The sequence below is a fragment of the Sinocyclocheilus grahami genome, unplaced genomic scaffold (genome assembly GCF_001515645.1).
Source record: "Sinocyclocheilus grahami isolate Dianchi unplaced genomic scaffold, SAMN03320097.WGS_v1.1 scaffold1147.1, whole genome shotgun sequence".
Taxonomy (NCBI): Eukaryota; Metazoa; Chordata; class Actinopteri; order Cypriniformes; family Cyprinidae; genus Sinocyclocheilus; species Sinocyclocheilus grahami.
In genome coordinates this window covers 226,920-244,510 of record NW_015506326.1, presented here as the reverse complement: position 1 = coordinate 244,510, position 17,591 = coordinate 226,920, and the positions used below count along the sequence as shown (strand labels likewise).

At 34.8% G+C, this 17,591-nt stretch overlaps 1 protein-coding gene across 1 annotated transcript; it reads right to left on the bottom strand.

Moving 5' to 3' along the window:
* Positions 1-6,787: 6,787 nt before the first annotated feature.
* Positions 6,788-16,779, bottom strand: LOC107567318 (uncharacterized). Its single transcript, XM_016252981.1, has 7 exons — positions 16,720-16,779; positions 12,932-13,267; positions 12,367-12,705; positions 11,772-11,888; positions 8,826-8,851; positions 8,130-8,283; positions 6,788-6,963 (listed from the first exon to the last, which is right to left on the bottom strand). Exons 2-7 carry the CDS (start codon positions 13,224-13,226, stop codon positions 6,893-6,895), a joined length of 1,002 nt encoding a protein of 333 aa, XP_016108467.1. The 5' UTR covers positions 13,227-13,267; positions 16,720-16,779; the 3' UTR covers positions 6,788-6,892.
* Between the last annotated feature and the right edge of the window lie 812 nt (positions 16,780-17,591).

Sequence of the window (17,591 nt, the reverse complement as noted above, 5' to 3'; positions counted from 1 at the left end):
CTGCTGGTGTTCAAATTAACATTTCTAGGAATGACAATGTAATTTGTTGAGCTTCAATAAAAATTAAAAAGTCATGAATATTGATATAATTATTGCATACTCTGCTAAGATCTTTTTTTTTAATGTATGTGTGATCCATTATCATGCCAAATTAATTAATTTATTGTAATTTAATAATGGCATTACAAAATGCTTAATATATGTTGTGAAAAACAGATCTATTTGTGTTTGAAAATTTTACACTACAGCACTGCAGCTCTTCTTCTTGGTTTTCTCTGATGCACTAACTCTGCAGCAGCACTTCTTCTTCGTCGTCTCGTCTGATGCATTCACTCAACCAAGCGTTCTAACCACAACCTCGCCCCTCCCCACCCCACCTCCCAACCATTCATATTTCTGAGCCGCTTTGTGATATCACAAAGCCCGGAAAACAAACGCTGTAGTCCAAACGAGCCGTTCGCTGTAGTTCTTGAAAAGGGATTTTTATTTTTATGCCCAAACATACACACTACACACTGACTAAAATTAAAAAAGTGAAAAACCATAATAGGACCCCTTTAATTTAAAAGTAAGTAGTGGTCAAGGACACTTAATATGAAGTAGGTCCTATTTACATTATGCCGTATGTTTTCAATGTGAAAACTCCACTATCAACACTCTTAAATTGCTCTAAAAACTCTTTAGTCAGTAAACATTGTATAAATTCAAAAAACAATGATTCAAAAGAAAACCAGAACACGTTTGTGTTGTCAGTTAACTAGATGCTAGCCCTGTCTCATATTAGCATGTAATGTCCCTGAAAACACAACACTTCCTTTCAACATTTGCTGTCTCATGCAAAGCATACATGGAACTACCGATCCACTGCCTAGTTATGTTTAGCAAAAAGGATTAATGTAGCAGAATGAAAAATGGAATCTTACAATAGCTTGTCACTGGGGCAGAAATGTCAAAATGGGACCTTTGTACCTTATTTACCCCAAAAGAGTTCATAGTGGTACCATTAGATGTACGATAGGTATATAAAGGTATTATAACCCTAATATTACTTAATTTCAATATTTGATTTTAAATAAAATGTGTTACATTTTGAAAGGCAAACAATTTTAGCACTATGTTGCATGTTTTTATAGAAAGTTGAAGAGGAGGATATTGTGGAGTATGTACCTGTCGTCATGAGATGATGATCAAACGTCGGTCTGTTTCTTCAGTCCCAAATACAGCTGTGTTATCACCTTCATTTAAGAAACTCTTAAGACATTAGGGTCTTAAGATTCACTCTTAAGATTCAGAGTCTTTGGTTGAGTTCCTGGACTGGTAAGAATCACAAAATCAACAACAAATTTATATGGATGATGTGTTTGAAAAACAGAAAAATTAAAGCTATCTTTGAAAGCATAAGATTGCATCCTTCCTGCAAATCACTCTCCAAAGCCACGCCTCCTCCAGCGCTGTCACTTAATGTAGCGATTGCTATCGGGATGTGAAAAGACTTTCAGCCAGCATAACAAAAATATTTTTGAACCAAATCACCTAAACTCCCTTTAAAAACATACTTGTTTGATGTGCGAGAACAAACTTCACTGGTTTTTGTGCATCAAGCATGCTAATTTAAGCTTCCGTCCATTTCTTGAAGCTTGAAAATGTTCATTATATGGACAAAAATGGAGATGATTGAAATGTCCAGTGGGTTTGGAATGACATGAGTGTGAGTAAATGACAGCATATTCATTTTTTGGGTCTAAAAACAAATTGAGGACATGTATATCTGCTCACCATAAATGTAAAATGTTCAACAAGTCAAAGTGAACCTCTTCATTCTGTGAAATGTGGTTTGGTAGACAAACATCTTCAGCATGAGAATGTGCCTGCTTCTGTATGTTTGTGTTTGATGTCTGTTCATGAGTTTGGGTCTGAGGTGTCAACACTGTGTCTGTGTCTATAGCATGTGTGGTTGTAGGGTGTTTTTCCATTTCTGCCCATGATTTTAACAGTTTGACACATTTTTCTTCAGTACACGAGAGAGAGAGAGAGAGAGAGAGAGAATATTCTCTCCAGCCAAAACATCATGTGCTTGTGACATATAAACATGATGTTGAAGGGCATATCCATCTCACTATAAATCCACGATCTTATGAACTCACGCTGTGACCCTGTAGACAAGCTCTGCTAGTTACAAGAGTTCTAACAATAACTATTCTTGATCTCACAGATGTTTGTAACGATCATATCCTGTTTTTGTCTGTCAATGTCTGGGATTCGTTTTAAGAATAAATGCAATGTATGATTTGCTATTGTGACATTTATAGTACCATGCAGATGTTTGACAGTTATACTAATGCCTTTAGTTTTCATCTGTTTGGGGGAGTAGCTAACATAAAGGAGCAGTGTTGCTAGAAAACTATACTAAATGCATATTTAAATGTGTGTTGTGATCCAGATAGACTGTTTCATGAATGAGATTAATATTCATTCAACATTTAATAACTCATAAATCCACTAATATGGACTTGCAACGCTATCCTTAATTATCCGCCAAAACAAGGACAGAGAGACGAAATCATCCAGTTTTGTTTTTTTTCTCGCTCAATCAAATATCAGTGCTTATATTAGGGTTATTATTAATGGTCACTACTAGTTGTTTCCTATTGGTTTTTTTGTAAAGACAGAATCAAACGTTTGTTATAAATTGCCTAATATTTCATTTATACATAAAGTGTGTATACTATAAGCAGTGCACAATATATCACTGGAATGTCCTCTAGTGTCAAAACCAGAAACTGACAGAGTAAAAACCTAAAACCTTTAAAGGTGAACGTTTCAATCCATCAAATTTGAAATTACATTCCAAAATGTACAGACACACACAATGATTGCTCTAATAACTCAGTGTAACTTATTTCCGTTATTTTTGAATACTTTTCTGAAAAATAATAATAAACTCACAGATTCCACTTGTTATGAGTAAATGTAATTTATTACAGTAAAACACAAAAATCGTATAAAAAGTATAAAAATGTAATTATTAAAAAATACAAATCAAATCAGAAGCAAAGGCTTTGTGAGAGGATTATACACACAAAAAATAATAAAATACAGTCATTACATTTAAAAAAATGAATTAATCTGATCAGCACCACTTCATAATATATCACAAATGTTTTGTTCACAAAGTTTCACTGTGTTTTTTTTCCCACATTTCAACAAAGATATATAGAAAACAAATGCATGAAGACTATAAAACATGACTATTTGTTATTGCTTTATCATGTGGAACTCATGCTGTAGCACTTTTCCTGAGGAATAAGGCACTAGGTGTTTCACATGCTATTTCATCATTCAAACACAACCCACAGCATTTATGCATACAGGCATGGAGCATAAACACTCTCAGTGAAATGTTTCAACTACTATGAAGTAAATGATTTTTCAAGCTGGTTAACTCTGGTTGGTGTTATTGTATAAAGATGGTTGATTTTAATGGCAGCTTGCTTGGTAAGATGCTGGATAAGAAAAAAAACACTTGGTACATTAACAACATAATATCAGTCTTTTGTGTTAACGTCAACAATATCAATTAACAACACTTGCAGCATTAGTTTTTCGGCATCTCTTCTGTTGCAGCTATGCGCCCATCTGGGCGACATATAAACGTAAACAGCAAATGCTAGCAACTATAAGTGAATGTCCTCGAATGGGACAAAATAACTGGTATGTCAAGGCATTTATAGGTCTTACAGTTAAAAAAAATATTGAAAAATTGCCCCAGTATTAAAGGCATACTGTCTGAAATCGAAGTAAGACACTTTTGTCATTGAAAACTTTTATGCAAGTCAGTCTGGTGCATTTTTTGTTAGTTTGATAGTGTCTCAGTCCACATCACATTTTAGGAAGACAAACAATTTGAATATGATATTATTATTATTATTCCTAAGACAGAAGTACAATATGTTGTAATACTTTAAAATGAAAATGATTATTTCATAATTGTTATTTCAGTTTACTGTAGTACTGTATTAGTTTACTGTAGTTACTGTACTGTATGTCTTCATTTGCCATCCGAGTTAAACCCTCAAGCATGGCTCAATGCCAATGTTACAGAAAAAGCTACTAGCTTCTTTCAAAGTTCAAACATTATCAAACGGTATCAAACACATCTCAAGTGTGGTCAAGTAATAAAATAAAAACAAATAAACACATTACAACCAATGGCACAGATAAATACAATAGAACAAATATACGAAATAAAACCAGTGCTTGAAGTTCTTCAGTCAGGTCTAACAATGACTTTGACTCAGCTGAAGACTGAGTGGATCTATAATAATGATACAGGTGATTTCTTGCGGTTTAAGATCCTTTAAGACGTAACATACTGTTTATGAGGATACTCGCCAAGACGGGTATTTTGACATAATGTGACATATTTATTCGTTCAAGTCTTGCAGATGTAAAAACAGACGTCAAATAGATGTCTTCGTGATGTACGTGTGCAATCAGAGCAGTAAACAATGCACGAGTACAGAGTTATAGATTCGATTGTGGTGGGCCGTAACAGAACGCTTCAACAGGACCCAATGAGACGAGTGTTGCTGATTTTAGATCGAAGGTTCAGAAAAGGCCCGCAGACTCTCCCTTTAAAAGAAATCAGAACAGAAGTGGTCGAAAGTGGACAGAAGAGACAGATTAAAACTCCTGGTGTGAACGGGAATGTGTCTCCCTCGACTACTTGTGATCCGATCGACCAAAATGCATCTTATTAGGCTGCATTTACACTGCATGGTTCAAGTCACCCAATTCCGATTTTTTTCCTCTCATGTGACACAGATCAGATATGGCCCATGAATGTGTAAGCAGGAAAAAAGCACATGGATTCCGATACTCTCAGATTGGTTTCAGGCCTCATACATATGTGAAAATAAATCTGATAGGAATCGGATATGTGCATGCACCTGCCGTGAAATCGGACAGATTGGATATATTACCAACGACTACAGAATACCCAAGACATGTCACTTGTATAGTTTTGAATGGGGAAAAATGCAACACTCAATTTGGCCACTCTATAGACGAGAACCATGCCTTCGGAGTAAAAAAAGCCAATGGCTCATCTGTAAAGTCATTGCATCACTCCAGCTGCTGGTAGTCCCAGTTGCTATAGAAACAGTCAGCATTCTAAGGCCTTGTTTGCACTAGTGCATTTTTGTTGTGTTTAAGTGTAAATGGACCAAAATGTAGACTTTTGGAAACCGATGGTGTGGCTGCCCACATTCGCTCTGCGTATCCTTGGCAACTGTGTAACCCTTATTAAGCATTTTTCAAGTTAAGCCTATGTAGTGTAAATGCAGATATCAGATACGGGTAACTTTTAATGGAACGAAGGTGTAAGCAGGTCATCAAAAAAATCGGATACAGTAAAAAGATCAGAATTGGGCATTTGCAGTGTAAATGCAGCCTTAATATCAAGTGTAAACGGGGCCTGAGTGAGTGACAGGATTCATTTTCTTTTTTGAATTCAAGTTTATATAACTTAATATTTAGGCCACATGCTTCATTTATTATTTAAATGAGTATCAAAAATCATATTAGTTCTTGGTGTGGTGTTGAAACTAAAGTTGAGGTGAAATTTCACTTGGTATTGGTAGTGACTCCTAAAATCTTGGTATGGTGACACTATTTCTCTGAGCAATGAGATTGTCTTATGATGAAGAGAGGATTGGAAACAAGAACATTTATCCGTTCTCTATCCTCTCTTCACTTCCCATGAAAGTATCAAAATAATTAATAATGTTAAATCTCACTGGCAGCCGCAGGCTCCATCTCAATGTGATTAGAGGACGGGTCATTGGTAGTGTTCATCACTAGAGCATCAGTGTGATTAGAGGACCTCTCATTAGCATCATCCACCAGTGGAACGTCACTCTGATTAGGCGACAAATCGTTAACACCAATCGCCTGTAAGAAAAACAGATTCACAGAAGGTAAAAGACATGAACAGGACTAATGATTTGCTTACACAAAAAAGTAGACTAGGATCTGTAAGTGTATTTCTTTTTATGTTTGCAGAACATATGGTGTTCTTTTCCTAAATATTAGTGAATCTGATAAACTGCATTACAGTCATCTTCTGTTCTACAGTAATATACAGTTGTTGCCAAAAATATTGGCACCCTTGCACTTTTAAAAAAAGTAACAAAAAACTAAATATTAAATATAATCCTCATAATAATATAATTAAATCAACTATTGGAATTATATGTATATATAATTATATATAACAATAAAAATGTATCCACACCATTGTTTATTATGAAGTAAAACAGCAAAAACAGAGCTGTCCTGATGAGTCAGTTATTATTGGTGTTTCATTGTAATGATTTCTGAATCAAACTGCATAAATCACACAAACATGGTGCCAACTTGCAGATCTGAATCAGATTTTTTTGTAGGCAAACCGATTCAGTGCTCATAGCATCTTACCTGATCACTGTGCTGCGTCCTGGTGTCTGTTTGAACAACAATAACAAACTCAATTAAACACATATTACTTGGTTAATCAAAGTAATTGTATATATATATATATATATTATATATGTGTGTGTATGTATGTATATTAGTGCTGTCAAATGATTCTGAAGACTGAGTGGATCTATAATAATGATACAGGTGATTTCTTGCGGTTTAAGATCCTTTAAGACGTAACATACTGTTTATGAGGATACTCGCCAAGACGGGTATTTTGACATAATGTGACATATTTATTCGTTCAAGTCTTGCAGATGTAAAAACAGACGTCAAATAGATGTCTTCGTGATGTACGTGTGCAATCAGAGCAGTAAACAATGCACGAGTACAGAGTTATAGATTCGATTGTGGTGGGCCGTAACAGAACGCTTCAACAGGACCCAATGAGACGAGTGTTGCTGATTTTAGATCGAAGGTTCAGAAAAGGCCCGCAGACTCTCCCTTTAAAAGAAATCAGAACAGAAGTGGTCGAAAGTGGACAGAAGAGACAGATTAAAACTCCTGGTGTGAACGGGAATGTGTCTCCCTCGACTACTTGTGATCCGATCGACCAAAATGCATCTTATTAGGCTGCATTTACACTGCATGGTTCAAGTCACCCAATTCCGATTTTTTTCCTCTCATGTGACACAGATCAGATATGGCCCATGAATGTGTAAGCAGGAAAAAAGCACATGGATTCCGATACTCTCAGATTGGTTTCAGGCCTCATACATATGTGAAAATAAATCTGATAGGAATCGGATATGTGCATGCACCTGCCGTGAAATCGGACAGATTGGATATATTACCAACGACTACAGAATACCCAAGACATGTCACTTGTATAGTTTTGAATGGGGAAAAATGCAACACTCAATTTGGCCACTCTATAGACGAGAACCATGCCTTCGGAGTAAAAAAAGCCAATGGCTCATCTGTAAAGTCATTGCATCACTCCAGCTGCTGGTAGTCCCAGTTGCTATAGAAACAGTCAGCATTCTAAGGCCTTGTTTGCACTAGTGCATTTTTGTTGTGTTTAAGTGTAAATGGACCAAAATGTAGACTTTTGGAAACCGATGGTGTGGCTGCCCACATTCGCTCTGCGTATCCTTGGCAACTGTGTAACCCTTATTAAGCATTTTTCAAGTTAAGCCTATGTAGTGTAAATGCAGATATCAGATACGGGTAACTTTTAATGGAACGAAGGTGTAAGCAGGTCATCAAAAAAATCGGATACAGTAAAAAGATCAGAATTGGGCATTTGCAGTGTAAATGCAGCCTTAATATCAAGTGTAAACGGGGCCTGAGTGAGTGACAGGATTCATTTTCTTTTTTGAATTCAAGTTTATATAACTTAATATTTAGGCCACATGCTTCATTTATTATTTAAATGAGTATCAAAAATCATATTAGTTCTTGGTGTGGTGTTGAAACTAAAGTTGAGGTGAAATTTCACTTGGTATTGGTAGTGACTCCTAAAATCTTGGTATGGTGACACTATTTCTCTGAGCAATGAGATTGTCTTATGATGAAGAGAGGATTGGAAACAAGAACATTTATCCGTTCTCTATCCTCTCTTCACTTCCCATGAAAGTATCAAAATAATTAATAATGTTAAATCTCACTGGCAGCCGCAGGCTCCATCTCAATGTGATTAGAGGACGGGTCATTGGTAGTGTTCATCACTAGAGCATCAGTGTGATTAGAGGACCTCTCATTAGCATCACTCATCAGTGGAATCTCACTCTGATTAGGCGACAAATCGTTAACACCAATCGCCTGTAAGAAAACAGATTCACAGAAGGTAAAAGACATGAACAGGACTAATGATTCGCTTACACAAAAAAGTAGACTAGGAGCTGGAAGTGTATTTCTTTTTATGTTTGCAGAACATATGGTGTTCTTTTCCTAAATATTAGTGAATCTGATAAACTGCATTACAGTCATCTTCTGTTCTACAGTAATATACAGTTGTTGCCAAAAATATTGGCACCCTTGCACTTTTAAAAAAAGTAACAAAAAACTAAATATTAAATATAATCCTCATAATAATATAATTAAATCAACTATTGGAATTATATGTATATATAATTATATATAACAATAAAAATGTATATAATAATAAAAATGTATCCACACCATTGTTTATTATGAAGTAAAACAGTAAGAACAGCGCTGTCCTGATGAGTCAGTTATTATTGGTGTTTCAGTGTAATGATTTCTGAATCAAACTGCATAAATCACACAAACATGGTGCCAACTTGCAGATCTGAATCAGATTTTTTTGTAGGCAAACCGATTCAGTGCTCATAGCATCTTACCTGATCACTGTGCTGCGTCCTGGTGTCTGTTTGAACAACAATAACAAACTCAATTAAACACATATTACTTGGTTAATCAAAGTAATTGTATATATATATATATATATTATATATGTGTGTGTATGTATGTATATTAGTGCTGTCAAATGATTAATCGCATACAATCTTCAGCGCTGAACTGGCAAGCAATTCCAGCTGCAGTGTTGAACCGATTCCCCATTGAGAGTCTGTGCATTATCATGTGCATTGTGCATTTGTCTTACTTAGACAACCAGCCGTTTTGGGGGACTTGAATTGATTAGTGTAATTGAAAACCTGCAATATTCCAGAAATAACCGATTTGGAATGACCAACTTCTCATGCAATGGCAGAATGAGTAATCTCTTTCGCCTTCATCTGGACAATCTCCTGTCCCAGGGTTTCAGTCACCTTAGAGTGGCCTGCCATTTTGCAATCTCAGTGAAAATTGGAGGAATGCTTCCAGTTAAATAGGGTTTGTCATATAATTAAGGAAATTAGCACCAGGTGTCAGATTAACACCAGTAACTTGGAGGTATCTGTAAGTGTTCTTTAATTTTGATCAGAGTTATTTTTTCAAATATCTCATTTAAGTTTTTTTTATACTGTGGTTCAGAATATATTTAACTTTTGAAATATGCTTTAAAAACTGCCCTTCTACTCCTGCTAGGATAACTTCAAATAGGACTAAGCAGTGACCTTTAAATTTAGGACAATGCCGATCTAATTTTGATCTCCACTGTATATGTTGGAACAGTGCATGCTTATTTTTGGAGGGCATGGAAGGATTATGGACATTTTTTGCCTTTGACATCACATCTCGCAATATCTGCATGAGAGTTTATGGCTTTTGTTTCCCTTCAAACTTTAATTTCTCTCTGTTCTATTTCTTATTTTTAAAAAAGCAAAACAATGATAACCGTTAGGTGGTGTCACGTGGCATCGCAGATTACTCAAAATGGATATTAATACCAGGTGTGAATATGTTGTCAGAAAGCACTGCAATGTTACATAATGGGATTTAAAAATAAAAAAGATACACTGAAAATATCATCAGTATAGTTATAAACAGCTGTCCACATGCAGGAACTTTTGTTCTTACCAACCATTTTCTTGTGCAAGGAAGTGAAACAACAACTGTCCTCATGTTCTTGTAAACGTAAACTGTCTGAATGCAAATGACCGTACAGACATTTATAACAAAGAAAATTAAAGGAACTTAACAAACAGCACCATTTCATGGTGTTTCAGGCTCCATCATGACTTCCATACTCCACATGACCTCATTATGGTGACAGCCGCATTTTCTGGAACCACCAGATGTCTTTGATTGAAATAGGTACTACATTTAATGAGGAAAAATTGTGCGAATGTTAAGGGTACTTTTTATCTATTGTTTTGTGAATACTATGAATTCGGACATGCTACTCATTTCACATACTGTGTTTTTGCCTACTATATAATAAGGCAGTAGCAATATAGCTAATACATGACAAATATGTTTCAGTAGAAATTAATAAAGTAAATTTTAGTTTGTTAAACATTCTTGTCAGTACATTCGGCAGTTTGGCCATATTTAAAAGGCAACAGAGGTACTTAAGAAATTACATATAAAAATGTACTAAAGTCCTGTGTGGATCAAAAAAGTTCAGCTAATTGTATTTAGTATTACATTTAATTATAATAGATTTTCATTCAATTTCAATTAACATGCCATTAAGCTTCTGAAACATTACATTCAGTTTGCACTAGTGCTGTCAAACGATTAATCGCGCTTAATCAAATCCAAAATAAAAGTTTTTGTTTACATAATATATGTGTGTCTACTGTGTATATTTATTATGTATATATAAATACACACACATACAGTATATATTTTGAAAATATTTCTATGCATATATTTATATTAATATAATTTATATTATATATAAATATTTTAAATGCATAAACACATTTTTCTTAAATATATACAGGCATGTGATTTGAAACGAACTGTCTGAAAGAACCAGTTCACAGAGAGAAGAAAAAAAAACAGACTTTCCATCACTAATGTAATACTCACCTTTCCTTTTTGCTCGACGCTTGTAAAAATAAAACACACAAACAGATGCAGCCATAAGCAGCAGGACAGCAGCAGCAGCACATATTCCTGCTATTTCACCTGCAGACAGACCTGGAACTGAAAGAGTAAATAAGTCATTATTACTAGAGAGCAAATTATAATTCATTTTACAAATGTTACACTTTTCTGCTTTAGTCATCAGCTGTATGATATTGCTTTAACTGATAAGTGGTGAGTTCTAGTGTGTTTTTGAAGAACAGCACCTAAAATTGCATCACATCATTGAGCTGTCAGAAAAAAATAGCAATGTTAACATTAGTCACTTGACGTGAAGGTGATGATCTAAATAATATTAGGGTTGCAAAGAGGTGAAACATTTCTGGTAAATTTCAGAAACATTGTGGAAATTTTTCAGCATTTGTATTTTTTTTTCTAGAAATGTTCCACCCCTTTGCAACCATACTTAATACCTGAGTCAAAGCTCACTTTTTCAAACACAATGAAATTTTTTTGTATATATTTATATTCATATAATTTATTTTATATATAAACAAAATTTTTCTTAAATATATGCATGCGTGTGTATTTATATATACATAATAAATATACACAGTACACGCATATTATGTAAACAATAACTTTTATTTTGTATGCGATTAATCATTTGACAACATTAATATACATACATACATACACACACATATATATATATAAATTACCAAAATTGGGGCACAAAAATGATCGGATAGTATTGACGTAAATTGAAAAAGTTTTTGAACCAAGTTTTTGAAACGAACTGTCTGAAAGAACCAGTTCACAGAGAGAAGAAAAAAAAACAGACTTTCCATCACTAATGTAATACTCACCTTTCCTTTTTGCTCGACGCTTGTAAAAATAAAACACACAAACAGATGCAGCCATAAGCAGCAGGACAGCAGCAGCAGCACATATTCCTGCTATTTCACCTGCAGACAGACCTGGAACTGAAAGAGTAAATAAGTCATTATTACTAGAGAGCAAATTATAATTCATTTTACAAATGTTACACTTTTCTGCTTTAGTCATCAGCTGTATGATATTGCTTTAACTGATAAGTGGTGAGTTCTAGTGTGTTTTTGAAGAACAGCACCTAAAATTGCATCACATCATTGAGCTGTCAGAAAAAAATAGCAATGTTAACATTAGTCACTTGACGTGAAGGTGATGATCTAAATAATATTAGGGTTGCAAAGAGGTGAAACATTTCTGGTAAATTTCAGAAACATTGTGGAAATTTTTCAGCATTTGTATTTTTTTTTCTAGAAATGTTCCACCCCTTTGCAACCATACTTAATACCTGAGTCAAAGCTCACTTTTTCAAACACAATGAAACAATGAAGAACATTTCTAGAAAGAAAAAAAACAAAAACAAATTGAACTATTTTAAGATTGCTCAAGGGAAATAAACTAAATGATACACACCAGTGACATTAACACTGAAGCTCCTTATGATGCTGAATCTGCTGCTGGTGATCTGTAGTTTATAGAGTCCAGAGTCTGTGATTGTGATGTTTGTGATGGTCAGAGATCCAGTCTGATGATCCACCTTCAATCCGTCTCTGAATCTCTCAGTACCTTCTTCACACTGAACATCTGTACAAACCATTCTGGGTTCTTCATTGATTTCAGCGATGCAAATGTCATTAAAATACCACGTCATTAAATAATTTGGGGTTTTCATTACACCAGGATCTAAAGTAACAGATTCTCCCTCCTTCACTGACTTTCTCTTCATTTCATCTCGTTCAGCAGCAGGAACACCTGAAACAAACCAGCTGACTGAAGGATCTTTAAGCCAAAGCATAAAACAATCTCTGGATCTGAACGTGATTAATCATGCTCTTTCAAAAGCAACATGTATCTCTGTTTTGCACACATTTTATAAACTTATTTTAGGAGTTACAATTCCTCATTCAAACAGAAAGGATAACATTAATTATGTGATCTAAACCTGCTTTTAAACAGATTTATTCATTAAATGACTTACCATGAACAGTAACATTGAAGGTATTTTCGCTGCTGTATCTGATGCTGATGATCTTTAATTCATAAAGTCCAGAGTCTGTGGTTCTGATGTCTCTGATTGTAAGAGCTCCAGTTTTACTGTCCAGCTCTAGTCTGTCCTCGAATCTCTCATTACCACCATTACACTGAACATCTGTACAGATAAAACTGAGATCTCCAGTGATTTGAGCTATTCTAGTGTCATCAAAATACCATTTTATATCTTCTTGTTGTTTCGTTTCAACATCAGTGTGTAGAGTGACTGAATCTCCATCCATCACAAATGCTGACAGTCCATCAGTGCCAACACTAAAAACACCTGGAGAAGAAATTAGTTAATTATAAACCAAACAAAATGATTCAGCAGGAAATTATAATGAAATAGGGATGTCAGGGTGAATAAAATGTGAGTCAAACCTTTCGTATTCAACAACTAAAACAAATATTTCTTAACGAAAACTAATAAGATGTCTTGGAGGCATGGCATATACAAGAGGTCTTCAACCCTGTTCATTGGGACCCACTATCCTGCAAAGTTAATTTTTAACCTGCTTCAGCACACCTGCCTGTGTGTTTTCAAGCAATCTTGAGGAGCTTGATTGGCTGCTTCAGGAGTGTATTCCAGAAAGCAAGATTAATTTATCATCTGCTAAACCCTAAACTCTCGGTTGATTAACCCAAACCTTGCTTACTTGATGTATGCTGGTTCCAAAAACGCATCAGAGAGTAAGTTCATTCAACACAAAGTATGCTCCTGGTTAACACGCAAGACATTCTCATCAGAGCGACGTTACCGTGGAAACAGCTCTGTTCTGCTGTTCATAAGCGCCATCTGCTGTCAAACTGTAGATTTACAAATTCATTCAGTCTGTCTGCCACATTTTTGTTCAGACCAATGGAAAAATCAGACCAAATTTTTTTTTAAATCTTAACAGAAAATAGGCTACCTTGTTATCAGAAGTGTTGAGATTTTTTAAATGCACATTAGCTGATGTAGAACTATTATATATATTTTTTTTTTATTTTTTTTTTTTCATTATGACTCATCCTTTTTATAAAAAAAATAATAATAATAAAGGCTGAAATGTTATAATTTTATTTAAAAAATTGTCAAAACTTTTTTTGAACATGTAGTACATGTCAGTAGATAACATGTTATGAACATTTTTGTTAGTTTAAAATCCGGCAATCATTTATAATGTTTTTATTTCACTGTTTATGCAAACAGAAAGTGCATACTGCTGCTAATTTTATTAGATTTTATTTTTTATTCTCAGGTCCGGCAGGGATTGTAGGTTGGGGGAGTGAATAACCAGCGCTCTCCACGACTGAGGTGAGACCCTTGAGCAAGGCACCGAACCCCCAATTGCTCCCCGGGCTCTGCAGCATTGGCTGCCCACTGCTCCGGGTGTGTGTTCACGGTGTGTTTATTCACTGCTGTGTGTGTACACTTGGATGGGTTAAATGCAGAGCACTAATTCCTAGTATGGATCACCATACTTGGCCACACTTCGCTTTCATTTTCATTTTAATTCATTTGTTGGCTTTTATCATAAAACTTGGTCAAATTATTTTAGTGTATCAGTATTTTTTTTTATATTTCCAGCGCATTTTAACAATGCCGTGTATAACAGTTTGCATTTGTATAACACTGGTAGCTCTCAGCAGCTTTCATTTGTAAAAAGTAGCTCCCGAATGAAATAAGGTTGGAGACCCCTGGTTTAGAAGTGCTCGAAACGTGCTGAGGACATTTACTGGTTAAAGTCGTGTAAATGCAACAAGAACAACAAAAACTGAAAGTGACTCATACGCAAGTATGAATAAAAGTTATCTTTAAAAGACGACAACTGTCTAAACAGAGTGACGGATTCCCAACTCCTCTCGTCTTCGAACTATCTCATGCACCTAGAATAAACAGACATTTATCGTTCACTGTATTTATAATTATCCTTATCGCTCTTGGTGTAAACAGGCCTTAATTAATACCGGTAACACCGCGCCAAGATAAATGATTTTCTAGCCTACAGAAGATCTCAAGGGTGTAGAGACATGGCTGCATTCATATAGTAACACGTGAAACAAACAGCATAAGTTCATCATTGATTTAGCCTTCAGGCATACTTCACATATAAACTGCTTTCCCCAAACATATTTCTGCGTCCATACAGCCAAGTATTTTCACAAATTCACAATAAAAATTTCCCATTGCGAATATTATAAATAACTATATTCCATGAAAACACTTAAGAAAATGGTGCTACTTACAAAATATTGATTTTTTTTAGTAGGCCTACTACTTTGAAAAATAAAACTTTTGGCTTTGTTCATTTATAGCCTATTATTTATTTGGCAGAGGTTTTTATTCAAAGCGACTCACATTACATTCAATGTACACTTATCAGTTTATATGACGATTTAATCGATTTCAACATTTGTGTAATGATTTCATTTTTAATAGACTTCATTTTCTCACTGTATGATGCAATAATGCCCATAGGGCTGAGCACACGTGCTTGGAGTACGCTTGGTTTAAATTGTAGCTAACAAGTACAGAGACTGTAACATAAAATGTCTTACCATGTGCGAGTAAAAATAAGAACGCTGAGATCAAAATAGATGGGAGTTTCATTATTATTATTATATATATTTTTTTACAAAGTAAAAATATTCATATAAAAAAAAAAAAACGTGTTTAATTTCAATTTCATTCATTCATTCCTTCCTTCCTTCAAGTTCTTCTTCTTTGACCATAATGCAGGTTGGCAAACCTATATTCCGCCATCTATTCCAAAAAATCCATATACAGTCTTAAATCCTGATTATTAACTCTGTGTCTTTTAAATATTTAAACAGTGTTGAACACTGTTGCATCTTTGTTTAACAAAATCTTCAGTGAAAGCGGATTAACCCGAATTTCATTGTCATATCATTTACACTTTATTAGAACAAGCTCAACTGTTTCAGGGCGATCACATCTGACAAAACATCTGGATTCATGTCTTCTTAATGTCTGTCTGATGCCCACAATAGTAGTGGGTGTGGTTTGAAACAAGTGCTTACATTTTGCCAAATGGGAACATAGTTTTATATCACTGTTGAATACAAACGACCAATAAAAGCTGATTGAACAACAGCCATCTTTTTATTAGGCATATTAGAAGCTGGGCTTGATTGTTTCCATACAATAATGATGGAATAGTTAAACATTTGAATGGCCAAACTGCATTACTATAGAAATAATAGATAGAAACATATGGTTTACATCAGGCGTTTTTAAATGTTTTGGTCCCCTTACAAAGGATTCCCTTCCTGAATAAAGGACATTTCAAATATAAAGCTGTATTTGGGGGACACTCTCAAAACAACTCTACAGAAAAATAAAATGGAGTCATCTGAAGTCATTCATATCAGCCTACCACTTGGGGGCAGCTCACCCGTACCTCAGTAGACAGCGGATAAAAAAAGAAACATCCACACTCTTGTGAAGTGAAAAGAAAGAAAGAAAGAAAAAAAAGAATATGTTTTTTGTAATGACCAGTACTTCAGCTGGTTTTCTTACATGCTCACAAATACCTTTTTTTTTTCTTTTTTTTTACAAATGCTGGTGTTGTGGAGTGTAGATTTACAGTATTATCTCATGAGTTTTTAATTTTATATTTTTTACAATGTGTTTTTGCAGGGGTTGAGCATTGTAAAGACACAAATTTATAAAGCCACTCATTAACTTATTCAATGTTACCTTAGTTCCGTTATTTCTGATAACAAACTCACAGATTCTGGCTATGGTTAGAGCAGAGATGCTCAAATCTGGCTCGCGAGATCCACTTTCCTGCAGTGTTTAGCTCCAACCCTGATCAAACTCACCTACCTGTGACTTTCTAATGATCCTGAAGACATTGATTAGCAACCTCAGGTGTATTTGATTAGGGTTAGAGCTAAACTCTACATGAAAGCCATATTTAAGGATCCCTGGGTTAGAGAGTCAGACTTGTAATCTGAAAGAATATATATATATTACCATGAACTCAGATGTTCAGGCGTGATCATGACATCTGTGGCAAAGACTACGCAGACCACAAACCAAATCTGACTCAGTTACAACTATAACACTGTTACAAGTTTAAAACACCCCTGACCTGTGACTCTTCTTTAACTGTTTCATACATCAGTTTTGATTGATTGATTCAGTACTTTAATCGCAAAGCAGTTTTATATAGACAGGAAGTCAGACTGTGAGGTTCATAACAGCAGGACAGAAAGAAGCCCTTCAGCTAAAAACCAAACACACATTAAACAAATGGCCACTCTCATCTACAAACTATTTGTCCACCGAGAGTTTAAACCATTTTTTTGTAGAAATCAGACCAAAGCCGGTTTCAGTTTGACTCAGAAGCTTATCTGCTAATGCCATACACCACAGTAAGACTAGCAATGTGAGACAGTACAGTTTTAAACTTTTTGTTTTGCAACTCAAAACAATTGAAAGATTATAAAACCATTTTAAAAGCCGTAAGTTTGTTTAGTATTAAATTTAGATAGATGACTATTATAAATTTCACAGAATATTACAATCTTCTACTGTTACATATTTAACAGTGAGTAGTTTCTTTAAAAAAAATCAATGTTAATAAAAATGAATGTTT